This window comes from Chiloscyllium plagiosum, unplaced genomic scaffold, assembly GCF_037043375.1.
Source record: "Chiloscyllium plagiosum isolate Xiang-an unplaced genomic scaffold, Cpla_swu_hap1 HiC_scaffold_2, whole genome shotgun sequence".
Lineage (NCBI taxonomy): Eukaryota > Metazoa > Chordata > Chondrichthyes > Orectolobiformes > Hemiscylliidae > Chiloscyllium > Chiloscyllium plagiosum.
In genome coordinates this window covers 26,122,743-26,140,956 of record NW_028270140.1, presented here as the reverse complement: position 1 = coordinate 26,140,956, position 18,214 = coordinate 26,122,743, and the positions used below count along the sequence as shown (strand labels likewise).

Genomic DNA, 18,214 nt, shown 5'->3' with positions numbered 1-18,214 from the left:
GACTGCTGTGCTCTTCCAGCACCACTAATCCAGAATGGAGGATGTGTCAGTTGAGCATACCAAGGGATGTGTTCGGTGGGCCATTTTGGGGGAGAGCAGCTCAAGCAGGCAGAGGGTGAGAATCAGTCAAGCAGATGGGGTCGTCAGCAGATGGAACACTCCTGCAGCCTCCCGACAGGCGTTTTCATGCAGTGAGTTTTCTGCCTCTCATTGTGTGGAGTGGAGATTCTGAAGATCAAGTGGCACCCTCTGTTTGGCAGGTACCACAGAGAAGGCCCAGACATGACCTGCATGGAAACCTGATGTGGAGGGGGTCATCCCATGGTCCCAGTGAAACAAGAGGTTGCATTGTTAGACATCATGACATGGTGTTCTGACCTCCACCTCTCGACATTCTGTGGCAACCCTGCCACACACCCCTCCCACCTCATTTGCATTGCATTCAATGGAAGGCCATTGATTATGGGTCGCTATTTGCTATGCCATGAGGACACCTATGGTTGGCTGTTTGCAGAAGGGGCACCTCCACAGTGGCTGGAGGTCGATGCTTGCCCTGGACTTGCGGACTCATGTTCAATTAGGCAGCAGCCTTTTTTTTTTTGCAGCAGATGCAGGAGTACTGACAATGTTTGTATCTGGTTCCATTTGGGATGGTTCTAATGACTGTATCTTGGTAATATCAGAAACGAAGCAACAGGGTTGCAAGGTGGCTTAGTATATAGTGGCACGGTGGCTCAGTACAGGGTGGCACGGTGGCTCATTGGTTAGCACTGCTGCCTCACAGTGCCAGGGACCCACGTTCAATTCCAGCCTCAGGCAACTGTCTGTGTGGAGTTTTGCACATTCTCCCCATGTCTGTGTGGGTTTGCTCCAGTTTCCTCCAAAGATATGCAGGTCAGGTGAAGACACCAGTGAAAGAACATTCCTTAGATCTCCCCAAGGGAGGCATTGGTCGAGTGGTATTATCACTCGACTATTAGTCCAGAGACCCAAGTAATGTTCTGCAGATTCAGGTTGAAATCCCACTACGGCATATGTTGGAATTTGAGTTTGATAAAGATAACCATGAAGCTGTTGCCAGAAATTGGCTCATTAATGTCTTTTTGGGAAGGAGATCTGCCATCCTTACCTGGTCTAGACTACATGTGACTCCAGACCTACAGCAATGTGGTTGACTCTCAACTTTCCTCCAGCAATTAGAGATTGATAATGAGTATGTCCACATCCCATGAATGAATACAAAATGTGTTGGTACATCATTGCCTTGATTCAGACACACATTATTTTAGCCTTTTGACGCTCACAGAGTAATAGATTGTACATGTGGCAACAGTAATGAGGGCCTCTGCCCAGCCCCCAATGCCCACAGTACCCAATAAATGACTGGTATTACATTTGGTGATATGCTACAGGTATACCTCATACAGGCTATAGAACCTTCGAAGGTGATTGCTACTTTGGCAATTGGGATGAAGTTTTCAGGTTGCAACACATTGTTTGTGCCTCACAACCATTAGTAGGATTGATTTGTAATGTTAGATGATGCAGTTGGACAGTGCTTGGGGGTCAAGCTTTTTAATTGACACAGTAGGTCAATACTTGAAGTACACATACAGTAAATGTTCTGCGATACCTGATGTCTTTCAACTTTACTGCATGTGAGTCTGTTTAATGCTATTGGCCTTTAAAAAGGCTCACAGCACACACAAGTACAGTTTCCTCACTCTCAAAATAAAACTCCACCCAATGTGGGTTTGGTTTTTCACCCAACTCGCACGTTTGGAATTTTGAGGAGGATGGAATGAAACACATTCCCAGAGCAGGGATTCCTCATTCAGAAGCATTGCAGTTCCTGATCAAGAGACTGGAGATCGGGAAAGGTGGGAGTGGGCAACGTAGAGCCACTGAGGCATTTGCAGCTCTCTCACCCTGTGACCCAGATTCTGTAAACCCCTCCATCTGTTAATCTAACAGTGCCCCTGCGTCATTCCCTGACCCTAGGACTCCAGTGGGTGCTCTTCCTTGTGGTGTTGCTGAGCAAATTCTGCCAGCCTCTGATTGGCTGGCAATTCTCAATAGGCGAGAAATCCCCCCTCAGGTCTTGTTTCATGGAGAAGTCCCACTAGTATCCTCCTCGTGGCCTGATTTGCTTTTGGTTGAGCAGTCAGCACAGGTCTCCAGCCAGGTAAGACTTCTGCAGCCTCAACAAGATTCTGCTTGAGGCAGGTGGAAGCTATTTGCCCCTTTGATCCTGTTGTATTATTCAATAAGATTTGCAGTTGAGCTGCGAATCAACTCCATACACCTGCTTTTCTCCTGTATCCATTAATATCTCTAGTTCGCAAAAATCTACCAATTTCAGTTGATTGATTTATTGTCAGTTGTCATTTGTGTAGAGTTCCAAACTTCTAATGTCCTTTGCGTGCAGAGAATCTTCCTCATTTCATTTAGAGTCATAGAGATGTACATCATGGAAACAGACCCTTCGGTCCAATCCGTCCATGCCGACCAGATATCCCAACCCAATCTAGTCCCACCTGCCAGCACCCGGCCCATATCCCTCCAAACCCTTCCTATTCATATACCCATCCAAATGCCTCTTTATAAAAGTCTGCCTCTAAAGACAGATTGAAGAAGTGCCCAAGGCCCATTCTGAACTCAGAAACCCAGAAGAAAAATCAAGTGAAATGTAGAAAATGGAAGTGAAGAGAAAAAGGATGACACTATTAAGATTAAATGTGCAGAAAGACTAAAGGGTAGCATAGAGAGAAGTAGTCAAGCATTTTGTAAGTGCAGGAAGAAGTCGAGGAAGCAATGGAGCTAATTAATATGGAGATCTTGTACTGTTGATGTGTAAGTTTCCACAGAAATGAACAATAGTGAGAAAGTGTGACAGAGGAAAAAAGATGCAGCATTTGGACGGGGAAACACAGCTGAACAAAACTGGTGCAATTCAACATGAAGACCTTTTTTATTATTCTTTGCATCTATGAATTATCTTACATAATTCCTTCTGTATCTATAAGGTTAAGTATTTAATACGTATAATATAATATAATATTTACACACGAAAACCTTTCTCATTTCTACAAATACTTCTCTGCCCTCTGCTGGAGCCATCTATAAATGGTAATAGGTATACAGTTGGAATTAATATATTTTGTCCGTATTCATCTGCTATTCATTTGTGGATTATTCCATGGTAAAGAACTTTAGAATCCAGATTTTCTTTTCAAAGATGGTGTTTTGTCATTTAATCTTTCATTTATTGATATTCCGCTACCAGAAATATATTCTTTTTATCACCCGGTTTCTTGGAAACTGTACTTTGTTATATATATCATGATGTTCTATTTTTAAGTATCTGTTGTCCATGATACGGAATGATACCCATAACCATGTGGTACATTAATTGACTGGCTGATGACTGAAAGGGTTACATGAGGAACAGTGACAATGTTTGAGCATTCCATCTATGCTTGTCTGCAGAGCTGTGATCTATAGGGCTCTTCCTGTTACAATCGCTGAATGAATTACTATAATATACTTTACATAGAGGGCGTTCTTAGCATGAATCACTTTCAAGCATGTCTTGAAAAAAAATTTAGACAGTGTACATTATGAAGAAAGGTCTTGGAATAAATAGTGAAAAGCCAAAAAGATGTTCAAATCAAGTGCTGAAATACAATTTCATCAAATTGTGTTGCCTATGGAATTATAGGCATTTGCAAAAAGGATGAGATCACTCAGCCTCTTGTACATGCTAGCTGTTTGCTAAGGAAATCCAAAACAAAGGCAATTGCCCCAATCTTGAAATTACATTGTGTTTTCTATTGTAATTACTTCAAACTGATGGAAGGCACCTAATATGTAACTTGTTCCAAGTGGATCCCTTGTGAAAGGAATTGGCTGAAATCTTTCATTGACAGTCTGGTGGAATACTGTCATTTTTCTATTCGGGATGGTTAACAATTTTTTTTAAAATCCAAATGCCTTGTTTAAATCAACAGAACTATTCCACAAGATTTGACTTCCTTTCTTAACCAAACACAAATTTTGTAGAATATAAAAGAATTGAACAAAACAGCCACTGTTAACTTGGCATATGTTATGCAGTCAGGTCTATTTTCTGCTTCTGCAAAAATTCTCTTGGAAGACACAGCAATCTCAGATATTTACTTCCATGGGGACCACCCATAGGTATGCTGCAGTTCTCTGAAAAACTTCCTTCAACTTCAAGTATTTTCAGAGGCCAAACATTTATTGACTTTTCCTTGACTGTGAAACCCTTAATCATTTGAAACAAACACAGAGAATGCTGGAGAAACTTAGCAGGTCTGGCAGCATCTGTGGAGAGAGGAACAGAGGTAATATTTTCAGTCCAGTATGACTCTCCTTCACAATTGAACCATTCAGAAAGGGAAGTCTTGCAGTACACTTCTACTGGTTAAAGCCAGGCATTTGGATTTTTTAAAAAAAATTAACACCCTTGAATGCGATTGTGACAATATCCTAACAGACTACTCAGTTTTGAAGAAGGCTCCTAATGGATTTGAAACTTTAAGTCTGTTTCGCTCTGCACAGATGCTGCCACACCCGCTGAATTTCTGCACTATTTTCTATACTTGTTTCAGATTTCCAGCATCTGCGATATTTTGCTTTTATTCCCTTTGTGATTTGCTCTGAGTACTTTTCCAAGGTCAGAAATGACACAACACCAGGTTGTACTCCAACAGGTATACTTGAAATCACAAGCTATGGAGCATGGCCCCTTTGTCAGGTGAAGTGAGAGGGAAGCACACAGAATTTAAGGGCAGAGAGATCAAAAGATCATACAAATGGTGTGAATGGAGTATTGAATAATATTTCTCTGCAGGTGAGCAAGGGTGCTAGATGGAGTGAGTAAAGTGTCAATAGCTGAATAACAACCGAAGGGCTGACCTATACAGTAATCTTATTAAATGAGGCAGACAGATAATTACAATAAATTAAAAATAACATGGTGCTGGAGACAAAAATGCCCATTAATTCTGTGTTATGCGTGCTTTCCCTTCACTTTACCTGATGAAGGAGCTACACTCAGAAAGTTTGTGATTTCAAATAAACCTGTTGGACTATAACCTGCTGTTGTGTGATTTCTGACTTTGCCCACCTCAGACCAACTCCGGCACCTCCACATCATACTTTTCCAAAGGGTTCAAGCTAATCTGTTGGTCACTTTGCAGCAAGAAATTGTGAAGCAACTAAATTCTCCCTTTCACTTCAAACTGTGCAGTTTTCCAATTTCTGTTCTTCATAATCTCATTCAAACTGAGACTGAATCTCACCCATATTTCTCTTGGTCAACAATGAAGTTGATATTTCACTGTTTTCTGCAACACAGGTCTGTAACTTGCACTTATTTTAGCTAATGTCCCTCAGTGAGCAGCAATTCAAATATGATGCTCAAATTGAAAGTGAAGCCTTAGGAACAAGATGCAGATAAATTGAAGGCAGAAATGACCCCACCTGCTATCTTACCCCCACCCATCCAGGCTCCACCCATCTCAATGGGGACATAGCCTGCAGTTGACTGCTCAAACTAACTTTTACAGTAATTATCCATCATTTATAGTTTTTCTCTGATCTGATGAAGTAATCACTTGAATTTTACAACCTTTCAGAATTCTTCAATATCTTTAACTTAATCTATCTCCACTTTTGAAAAATAAATCATCTCTCTGAACTGCAATTCTACGTGAGCATTGCAGACATCAAACTCTTAGATCTTCAGCCAAGTGAACTGACTTACTGTTTAGTGATCTTACCTTGCTAGTTATGAGCCACATGATACTAAATAACTCAATCTTTGAAGGTTAATGAACTCTAAGTTTGCTTTAATTGCATTTATCCACTTTTTAGGGTTAAAGTTAATTCCAATACCTAAATAATTATAGATACTAAACTTAAATGAACAAGAGATTTATGAGAATATTGAATGATCTTTTTGACTCTTGCATTCAATATTTCCATGCTAAGTGAATCATCTACATTGAGTCCTTGACACCATATTTATAGTACCTGCTTGCAGTTCCCTCCCTAGTTCTGCATCAACTCATACAAGGTGACCCATGAACTGTATTCTTCCTCCTCCTTCCTAATTTCATGGTAGCAGGAAATTGACTCTCTGGAAACATTAGCTTTATGAATTAAGCTCCAATTTATTGTACATTGTAACCAGGTGTTGTTATTGTCCAGATGTTCACAGCTGCAGCTGTGAATTTGTGTCATCTGCTTCCTCCATCTACTGGTATCTCAGGAATGTAGAGCAAGCACAGCTCATCTTTTTTGGAAATATGCCTGATGATAAAGTCAGTCAAACCTAACTGGCTGAAACAATGTTGAATATTTTACAAATAATTTCCAAGATTAGTCTTACCAACACTCTTCCAAGGAAAACAAATATTTCAAAAACATAAAGCTAAATGTTTCTGGATTCCATCTTTCTCTTTGGTCTGGGTGAATCTTATGTGCACACGTTGTCCCTGTTTCCATTCAGGGTATAGTGTGTTTGGTTACCAATTCGCCAAGTAAAGAATCAATCAATGTTTTTCATGCTTTTCAAAATAGTTAAAGCTTTATTTTTCTATTTATACAAGTACGTAATAAATATCATACCTAAGCCATAACCTTTTCAGCTCTTAAAATTAGTCCATTTTTTCTTTACAATGTTAATTTTACATATGTGAAGGCAAGCAATGTATAATTAGGAAGTGGGAAATGTGTCTTCACAGGCAATGCCAATTTATCTCAATCTTTAAAACATGATAAACATTTGTATTCCATATTTTTGTATTCCATATTTTTGTATTTTCATATTTTATACTCATATTTGTGTATTGAAATATCAGCAATTCAAACTGTGAATGAGTAAAGTTCTATAAATCACATTCTATGGTAATCACAGTATATATTATAATTTCTAGTTGTATATGTTCACATTTCCAGCTTTGTGATAATATTGATGATTTAAACTTGAAAGAACAGAGAAAAATATGGTCAGATAGGTTCTAGGAAGATAGGCTAATCTCAAGATGTAGAAACAGATGACCAGCCAGTATATTCTTTATTTTAGTTTCTTTGTAATAAATTCATCAAGTGCAGGAAATAACACACAATGTTAGTACCAACAGTAAACATGGAGTAAGTGGTTATCAATAAACAAGTTCAGAGAAAAGAATTATTCCAAGTCATTCATTTGCTATTTAGGAAACACAAGTCTATAAATTCAGAGGGCAGAACTAATTAATTTATTAACTTTGTATTTGATCATTTAACATAATTTTTCCATGCAGTAACATATCTTCATATTTTAATCTTCATAAAAATTAACGATGTTATTTTCATTTCATTCTTCATGAATTTCTAATTTTGTAGGAGTCCCTGAGCCTACAGTGAGCTGGAGAAGAGACCAAGGGAAACTTGATGAGAATGTTCAGCCTCTCCACAATGGATCTCTCTCAATAATAAATGTCACATTAACAAATCAGGGAATATATTCTTGTCATGCATCAAATGCTCTTGGCCACGTGAAGGCAACGACAAATCTGCTATTACAAGGTAAGGAAAAACACATAATGTTTTACTAATTATAGAGTCATACAGCATGGAAGTAGACACTTTGGTCCAACTCGTCCATGCTGACCAAGTTTCCCAAACTAATCTAGTCCCATTTGACTGCGTTTGGACGATATCCCTCTAAATCTTTCCTATTCATATACCCGGTCAAATGCTTTTTAAATGTTGTAACTGTAATTAATTACCTATCAGTTCAGCTTTCCAATGATTAATTTCATTGCTCATGGAGGGCAGTTCCCAATCATACAAATCAATGACCACTGACCTCTCAAAGGCATTAGATACATGGGAACATCATCCTCTGCAAGATTCCCCTCCAATCCATGTATCACTCTGACTTGGAAATATATCACTGCTCCTTCAGTGTCACTGGGTCAAGACCTTGGAATGCCCTTCCTAATAGCACCATGGGTCCACTTATAGCACATAGGCAGCAACAGTTCAAGAAGGCAGCTCACCACTTTCTTCTCAAGGGCATGGGCAATAAATGCTGGCAAGGCCAGTGATGCCCACACCCCATGAGTGAATTAAAGAAAAACACAAATTGTCGTTGCTTTCTCCCACATTATCTCTGTTTTCAGAATTCATTTTCTATTGGCAGCTCATTCCTGTAAGCTTTCTGATGGTTTCTCTTTAATTTCTCCCTAACGTGCCCATGATTGGTCCGTATCAAAATATAAACATTCATTTTTGTTTCAGTGTTGCTCTGGATTCTTCAAACATCCTCTGGCCCATTTCCCATCACTCACTGTTCCCACCACCCCATCTTCACCCCGTTCCGCCGACTCTGTTTTCTTTGTCATTTCCCTCCCCACACTACATGCACTACTCTCATCTTTCCCCACCTCCCTCTATTCCCCTGTCTATTTTCCCGCTACCACTGTGTTCTCAAATTGCCTCCCCCACCATCTTTCACGTTTATTAAATTCGATGTTAACATTAGCATTCAAGCTGTACCATACAATGCTCTTAGTCCTTTATTTTGTAGTGATTCTACATATTCTCTAAGGTATTGCTTCTGTTGAAAGCTCTTCTATGTGCCCACAGTTATTATGTCAGCTTGATATTGAAGAAGTGTGTTGAGTAGACACTACAGCCTTGCTGCAGCATCTTAATGAGCTTGCGATATTAATATAAAATGTACAGATGCAGTTTTCAAATTCCTGTGATGGGTAGGACAGTTCAGACACGTCATGCCGATTCTCCCTCAATCTTTAAATATTTTAAATATTCCTTTCAGTTAGCTGCTTTATTCGACAATTTAATGTGTTACAGATCCCCCAAGAGGCTATTTGGAATCAAAAGACTTAGTCCCACTCTTTGCAGTCTCTGGGTCTAATGGTCAAACAGTATTTGCTACTATTCTTGGAACTAAAGAAGTATTGGGTTCTGGAAGCAGTGTTGTGATTGGTAAGTGCTGCGTTTTATGAAATGGAATGATTCTTCATATCAAATACATCTAATTTAATATATCAAATACATCAAATATATCTATTTGGGCAAGTCAGATCCAGAATGAAGTCTGACATGAAAGGTAATTTCTTTCAAAATTTTAGTTCACATGATGGTCAATTGGTGAAATATAGTCCTATTAGGCTGTAGTAGTTCTTCATCAAGGGAAACAGAAAGTTCTTAAAGCACAGCTCAAAACAAAGTTTTACCAGTTTGCAACCACTGTCTTTTATAGAGTCCCAAATTTGTTGAAGTTTTTGCAATTCTACTTAACTGAATCTCTTCAGTTTCTGTAATGTGAACTATGAAGTCTTCTTACATGAATACTATCAAAACTGAAAGTTTAACTTTCTCAATTTTTAATACTGATTTCTCATCAAACAATCCTGGTTTGGAAGTTTTACCAACTATGCCTTATTAGTGTGATGGCTGTGCTTTCCCTGATTATACTGTCTTCTGACCACAGTCAGATATCCTGTGAACTGCCCTCAAAGGTTTCAGTCCGTAGATTTTTGAAACTAAAATCAATCCTTAACTACTCTGAATTGAAAACAAGATGATGGACTTTTATGTTTATTTTACCTATTGTAGTGATTGGAACAAGGTCAGCCAGGTGGACTTCATAGAACATGAGTTCTCTTTTAGGACTGTTAACCTGGTCCAATCAGGGAGCTCTGGCTGACAGATATAAACAGGAGTGTCATAGGTTCTGTTCACTCTCAGAGCTGGCTCTGAGGAAACTGGACCTGTGTCAAGTATTAGTCAAATAAAGGATGACGTGGTGAGGGGATACATGCGTTCTTGGAGTCTTTTTCACCAACAATATCAGCATTTATTCAATTAACACTTCAGGGGGTGCTACTATATATCCTGCTCTTGGATATATAGTAGAAAGGCTATCTAATTTAGTTTTGTTGTTTGAAGACCCTTCACAAAAGTAAACAACACCACTTGGCTCTAGTTTGAAATCCAAATTCTATTAATATAATGATTTTAATATCCCAATAAATCACGCACCTTTCATTGCAACTTACAGTATTGTTCATGCAATAATTATCATTCATGCTCAGGCAAAATGCAAGACTCATGCTAAAAGAAACTGTGATCAGAAACAGAAGACTGGGTGAGAGCTTGTTTCTATAAAATGAACAGAGTCAACAGGTCAGTTTATAGCATCTGTTCCATCATCTTTCCAGCCTTTAGCGGAAAGCAAAAATGCCAGACATTAAAATTCCTGGTAACCTGGAAGTGTTTGGGACATAGCAACTCAGCAGGGAGAATCCAAAGTTTAAAAGAATCGAGGTTCACAAAGAAGTGTGTTTTCTCATGCTGAAATGTCGTAAAAGTAGAATTTGTGGTGTTTCAAATAAAATAGAGCTCCTGTCTATTGGAAATAAAATCTTTGTATGTCTGTCATGTGAAGTATCTCAAATTGCTTCAGATATAGTTAATTAATTGAATCTATTGCCTAGGCCAAGCAGAGCAGCATATCCTTAAAAGAGTCATAAAGCACAGAAGGAGTCCTTGGAGTCCATTTTGCCAGGTTTTCCGCTCTTCGAAATATCCATTTAATTAGTCCTAAAAAAATCTGACAAACAGCCAAGGAGTGAAAAAATCAAATAAATCTGTTTTGGATTGGGGAAGAAATGATAGAACTTTTAGAGAATTCTCCATGTTAGCACTGCTGCCTCACAGCGCCAGAGACCCAGGTTCAATTCCCGCCTCAGGCGACTGACTGTGTGGAGTTTGCACGTTCTCCCCGTGTCTGCGTGGGTTTCCTCCGGGTGCTTCGTTTCCTCCCACAGTCCAAAGATGTGCAGGTTAGGTGAATTGGCCATGCTAAATTGCCCGTAGTGTTAGGTAAGGGGTAAATGTAGGGGTATGGGTGGGTTGCACTTCGGGCAGGTCGATGTGGACTTGTTGGGCCGAAGGGCCTGTTTCCACACTGTAAAGTAATCTAATCTAATCTAATCTAATTTTGTTTCAAATACAGGAATGGGATGTTTAATGTCTCAGTCAAAGGACAGAAGCTTCCTCAGCTGTCCTGTCTTTTCTCAACTTTTCCACTATATGTTAATGGCTTTAGGCACTGCACATATGCTGGTCACTGAATTTAATTAGTAACGGTCACTGTCCTGTTTGTACTTGGATCTTCTCATGGATGCATTTGTAACTTTTTGCCCTTATGATACAGGCACCTGCTTTATACAGTTTGGAGCCATCCCAAATGTTCCTTGGGAAACATTTCACTTCCACTCCGCTTCAAGACGGAATGTTAATTAACTTTCCACCAATGATTCATTTTCTGTGCTTTTCCCAGAATCAATGCAAGATGCCAAACCATGCATATCAGCTACAGGGATATTAGCTGCTGTGCTGTTCTTTAATGAATTCCTCAGCCTGACAATGTATAAACACAGATCCTAAACAGTATTACAAAAATATATATAATGTGATGACAGTTATGTGACTGCACAGAGCAGGTTTAAGGGCCATGTGACCAATGCCTGCTCCTATTCCTTAATTTTATCATGGCGATGTTGCTAAATGTAAGGAAGACCTATTGGATTATAGACAGACTAACTTGGCACCAAACAAGCTGTTAAACCAAATGTCCAGGCCCATTACTCATATCAATAAAGTGAAATAGTAATGTAACCATTATTGGAAAAACCGTCTCAGAAATAGGAGTCAGCACGGTTTCAGAACAGGAGATTGTGCCTTTTCCTCCAACCTACTGTTAGCAAGGAGCGTTTTGAACGATTGTTCAGAAGTTCAATTGTGTATGCCGAAACTTGCAGAGAGCATTAAATAAAGTCCTGCATGAAAAGTCACTAGGTGGATTTAAGTAGTGAGTATAATTAATGAAACCGAGAGATGCATGTTGATGAGAAATAGGTGAAGGGAGGGAATCAGACTTACTATTAAAAAGAACAATATTGGGTTGGGGGTTAAATTGGGGCAATTCTCAGTAATTAGTGGCACTGCATCCCTAAATATTTAATTGTTCCAGAACAGATATGTTTGTTTTGAGATATTTTCAAGTCTGTTTGTGTAAGTTTCAGATTTAACAGTTTTATTGAAGTAAGTTTTATTTCAGCTGTATTAACTGCGACTCTCAATAATTAGAACTATCACCTGACGTAACCACAACATTCAAGTGCAAACGTTATATTGACAAGGATGAATCATAGGATCCCTACAGTGTAGAAGAAGGCCATTTGGCCCATCGAGTCCAAACTGACTCTCCGAAGAGGATCCCACCCACCCCATCCCTGTAACCCTATTATGGCACTATGGGCAATTTTTAAGCATAGCCAATCCACCTATCCCTCACACCTTGGGACTATGGGAGGAAACCAGAGCACCTGGAGGAAACCCACGCAGACACAGGAAGAATGTGCAAACTTCACACAGACAGTTGCCCGAGGGTGGAATTAAACTCAGGTCCCTGGTGCTGTGAGGCAACAGTGCTAACCACTGCCCCATCTTGAATTTTGAATTTATCTGTTTAAAATTTAACTCTGAACTCCAAGCTGTCACTTTAGCTATTCAGTTTAAATCATTTCTTTTCAATACTATATGACTAATAAACCTGTAAAATAATCCAAGATTGACTACTATCATTGTTCCTTTGACAATACCTGACTATTCTTGTTATTTTTAGTTTTTATTTGTGGAGCTTTTTCTCCCAGAGTGTTATATTTTCTGATTAGATTGAAATGCTCAGAGTCCCAGACTTTGGCAGTAAACAGTGAAATTGAACTGGAAAGAAGAGGAAGAGGAAATAGATGATGTTGTTAACATGCAATAAATAAGCTCAAATTTTATTTTCCTTTTAGTCTCAGGAGTTTTAACTTCTTAAATTCCATTTTCCAGAAAAAACTGATGTATTCCTAAGTGTATTAAAATATTACCTGAAAAACCTTGGCTCTGAAAGGCATCATAACAGTTTAAAAATCGTTATGCTTTATGAAACTGTCATTGAAGCAATATTAGCTATGCTTGTACTGGATTAGTCTTAAATACAGGTAAAATAATTTAGTAGTGGTATAATTTTGAATAATGTTCTTTATTTTTTTCCCTAAGTATTAATAGCAATGAATGACACTATGGCTTGGCAATATTTGCAGGACTTTTAAAATTGAAATTATATGTTTGTACTTTAAGTGTCAAACCACACAAGGATCATCAAGTGGTTGTCTGTTATTCCCATCAGTCATTTTTTAAAAAATCAGTGTGGCTACTAATAATATAACTCCCATAGTTTAACCAGTAGCTTGTTGCTGTGGAATGGACAAGTGAGGAACCAGGTTTGCCTCTCAATTGTAGTCATACTTAACAGTATAACTACAAGTCACTGAAACCCATCAGCATGTTTGGGGAATGCTTTTAAGTTACTGTGTAGCTTTGCACCTAAATGGCAGCCATGTAAATAAGATATGTGATGATTCAAGTTAATTATTTTTTAATTAAAAAGAAACTGTCAAAACTCAAAATAGTAAACTATCATCACTTACAGGAATAAATTGAGCTTCAGGAAAAAAAAAATCACAAGCACATAAAAATTAACGTCACATCTCTAATAATATTGCAACTAAACACAATTATCTTCCAATATGCAAAAATGAAAAACAAGTCATCATTGTTAGAAAAAATTTATTTTGCACTTTAAGAAGTAGTTCCACGAAAGACCCTATGATTAGTATATATTTCTGCAGTTCAGTAAAATATATCTCGAAATTGGCATGTGTAGGATTACCATGAGCTAATATTCATAAAATCAAACTAATTGTCCATCTGAAATAATTATTCTTGTTGCAATTTCAAAAATGTAACATAGGCAATTCTCTTTCTACATTCTGTTCAGAATTTATTCATTATATCCATGATAACTGTAGGTATCATCTGCAGAATCCTTGTATTTTAGTTTTGTTTTCCAGACAGGACTGTAGGTTGCTTCCAACTTTACTGTCATCCATGAACATAAATGGGTTTCCATTATTCTATCGTCATTTTTCCTTAAATGTTCTTGCATCCTCTCCTGTTATTACAATAAGGGACCTATAGAACATCTGTGTACTCTAATGCTCATTGTAAATTAACTATCTTAGTTTTAGTTCAAGGATTTGTTTATACCATTCTGTTGTGACTTCTGATGATAAGAAAGTACCCTCTCTTTAGGGACTAAGCTTAACCAATTAATATCATGAAATAAGTTTATGACATATTTGATTTCTTACACATCTCTCTTGAAATATTTTATGTAGCTTTATCTGGATGAGGTACCAGAAAGACATGCTTTAATATTTTAATTTAGGCGCATACGTGCACTCAAATCAAAATGGTATTCTAGATGAATGCATTTTAAAGTGTAAATTCCATGTGGATTATTAAGACTGTAGACAAATGTTTTAAGATCTCTATCAGCATCTAGTGTAACTGCCAGCAAGCTATCAACATCCCATAATCTAAGAATATCAAAGATTTGTTATTTGATACTCCAGGGCAATTATATCTGGACAAGTGACACACCCTATGAATGATATTTTTGAAAACTATGTCCGATGTATCTCAGACTATTGTAAACTGAAATGTTAACTTAAAAAACTATTTATCTAATAAAGCTAGGGTAAAAAGAAACATGCATGTTTAAAAATTATAAATACTGTAGAGTATGATGGGAATACGTTGATCAGGCAGTATCAGAAGCAGGAAGAAAATACATTTCTAAGTTATTTCTGGCTATTACATCATGAGATTTGCTCAATTTATACTTTGAGGAGGAGAAAAGTTTAATTACACTCACTAACAATTTTGCTCACACATTCTCACCCAACACATGCTTTCCTAACATGCTCTCTGATGTGTGCATTTACTTTCACTCTCACTTAACACACTGACTGATTGCTTGCTGTCTCACTTGTTGTCTTGTTCACTGTCGTGTTCACTCACCCATCCATGTACACTCACAGACACTCATGTACGTAGTCACAATGCTTTGTCAATAGGCGCTGACAATTCCCAGCGATTAGAAAAAAAGTTCAGTCTCTGGGGATGGAAATGGGGAGTGCCAGACTTAAGCAAATTCTGCAATATATACATAGAGCTTTTCTTTCGATGTACAGCCTAGGAATAATGTAGAGCCAACTTGTTCCTATCATTTCTAAATTACTGGTTCAATGCTTAATTACTCAACCTGTTGACTTCGGTAATTTTTCCTAAGCTTTTTATTCATACTAGCTAAGTGAAAGTTATGTTTTGGAGATTCCAGTGTTGGACTGGGGTGTACAAAGTTAAAAATCACACAACATCAGGTTATAGTCCAACAGGTTTAATTGGAAGCACTAGCTTTCGGAGCGCCGCTCCTTCATCAGCTGGTTGATGAAGAAGCGGCGCTCCGAAAGCTAGTTCTTCCAATTAAACCTGTTGGACTATAACCTGATGTTGTGTGATTTTTAACTAAGTGAAAGTTAGGCTGTTGACTTTGAAGAAAAGGTTTAAAATGTGATCAAAATTACCATATTAATAACAGTTGCTTTTGCAATTTATATTTCAGTCAGTTGTATTTGGTTACATTTGTATTTGTGAACATCTAAAAAGTGCTGTTTTTGCGAATAATTTTAATGTTCCATTTTACACATTACATGTTTACATTGATGATCAGCAAACCAAGCAATCATGGTGACAAATGTACTCAGAGCCAGATCAAGCTAATCTTCCATGTTGGGCATATCTCCCCCTATTTGCATGCTGCTCCTGGTTTGGCAAAGGAATATCAGTGCGGTTTGAAAACTCAGATTGATATATATTTGAATGTGAAGTGACTGCAAGGTGACAAATGTATACAGCCAAGTGATGGCGGCACGGTAACTCAGTGGTTAGCACTGTTGCCTCACAGCACCAGGGTCCCAGGTTTGATTACTGCCTCAGACGACTGTCTGTGTGGAGTTTGCACATTGTCTGCGTGGATTTTCTCCGGGTGCTCCGGTTTCCTCCCACAGTCCAAAAATGTGCAGTTCAGGTGAATTGGCCATGCTAAATTGCCCATAGTGTTAGGTACATTAGTCAGAGGGAAATAATGGGTCTGGGTGGATTATTCTTCGGAGGGTTGGTAAGGACTAATTGGGCCAAAGGGCCTGTTTCAACACTGTGGGTAATCTAATCTAATTGCAAGCTTAAACTGAGAAAATAATGATTGAAACTGGATGATGATGGGGGCAAGTGACACAATATTGGTAATTAATTGAAGTGTAATCTTCTCTCATGTTCAATCACCATGGTGTATCAGGCTGAGAGTTAGCAGGTTAGAAGGAGCTCTGCATGAAGCCATTTATCTTACATCATACAACTAAACAAGAATTGGAGTCAGCATTTCCCTCGTGTTACTCTGTTCCACACTTCTGTCTTCATAGCCAGTAATAAAAGTTTTGTGCTTGTAATTTCAAATTGTTGTTATGATTTGCAGCTTGAGACTTCATTGTTATCTTATTCTGCTTCATACATGGGATGTCCTGGAGGGAAATAAACATAGGAGAGTATGTGAGCAGTTTAACACTTTGAAGACTCATTTAAAATTGGAAAATGTTACCCTGGATTGACGCCTAAGACTTTCATGCTTTTGCACAGCTAGCAAAGGAATATAAGTAATAATTATGCTCAATGTTGATGCAGTTTTATGTGGCTGTGTAAACAATCAAAATATAACAAGTTAATTGATCACTAAGATTACAAATGTAAATAGCTTTGATTAAGTTGCATCAAAAGCTGAACAATTACATTTAAGTTTTAGATAATAGGAAACTTGATTCAAGTACATCTGTAAATCAGAACCAAAGCTATGGTCTCTATGATCCCTGCAGCTCCAAGCTCTCAACATGTTATGACTCAATGAATCTGTATAGTTTCATGTTGTCAATGGTGTTATACCCATTGTACATGAAGAAAAGTCCCAGAGAAAATTATACTCCCTTTATTTTTAAAATGGACATTCCTGCTGAATTCATAAAATGGCTGAGGCTGGTCACAAGATTTCCAGAAGCTTCTGAACTCCACTAAGGCAAATAGTATGTCGACTACAAGAGTACGGATCATTTCCTGCAATTGTACAGTGTCCTGGTGAGAGCACAGCTGGATTATTGTGTGTACTTTTGACCTCCTTATCAGAGGAAGGATGGTCTTGCTATAGAGGAAGTGCAGCAAAATTATACTTGACTGATTCCTGGGATGGCAGAACTGATATATAAAAAGCTATATAGGGGAGATGATGGCCAAGTTGTATTTTGGCTGGACTGTTAATCCAGAGATCCAGATAACATTCTAGGGACCTGGGTTTGAATCCTGCTGCAACAGCTGGTGGAATTTGAATTCAGTAAGTATCTGGAATTAAGAATCTCATGATGACTATTAATCCACTGTGAATTGTCATGAAAAACCCATCTGGTTCACTCATATCCTTTAAAGAAGGAAGTCTGTCATCCTTAACCGGTCTGGCCTACATGTGACTCCAGACCCAAGGAATATGGTTCACCCTTAATTGCCCTCTGGGCAACAAGGGATGGTCAATAAATGCTGCCTAGCAAATGACACCCTCATCCCATGAATGATTAAAGAAAAAAGACGCTGAAACAGTCACAAATTTATATCCACTGGCATTTAGAATGAGGGTGGGGTCATCTTATAGAAAACTATAAAATTCACTAGGACAAAGCAGGGTTAAATGCAGGAAGGATGTGCCTGATGACTAGAGAGTCCAGAATCAAGGGTCACAATCAGGGTAGGCCATTTACAACTAAAATGAGGAGAAATTTCTTCACCCAGAGAATGATGAGCCTGTGGAATTATCTGCCACAGAATGTAATTGTGGCCAAAATATTGACTGTTTTCCAAAAAAGAATTAATGTTCTTGTTAGTGCTAAAATGATCAAAGGGAATGGAATGAAAGTGAGAACAGGGAATTGAGTTGGATGATCAGTCATGGTCAGATTGAATGGCCTACTCCACTCCTATGTTTCCATTGCATTGAAATTCCAACGAAAGCTAACACAAAGAACATGGAGATGAGCCAACGTCCAGCCAGTTCTAAAATAAAGAAAAAATGTCAACATCCACCATACCAAAATGAGCAGCAATGGTTTTACAGCTA

At 38.2% G+C, this 18,214-nt stretch overlaps 1 protein-coding gene across 2 annotated transcripts in view; it reads left to right on the top strand.

Moving 5' to 3' along the window:
• LOC122563665 (ADAMTS-like protein 1) overlaps positions 1-18,214 on the top strand; it is a 571,728-nt gene that overhangs the window by 523,278 nt on the left and 30,236 nt on the right. For both annotated transcript variants that reach the window (XM_043717704.2, XM_043717714.2), the window contains 2 exons: positions 7,417-7,599; positions 8,893-9,027. In XM_043717704.2, the coding sequence (XP_043573639.2) occupies positions 7,417-7,599; positions 8,893-9,027 (318 nt within the window). The remainder of the gene's footprint in view (positions 1-7,416; positions 7,600-8,892; positions 9,028-18,214) is intronic.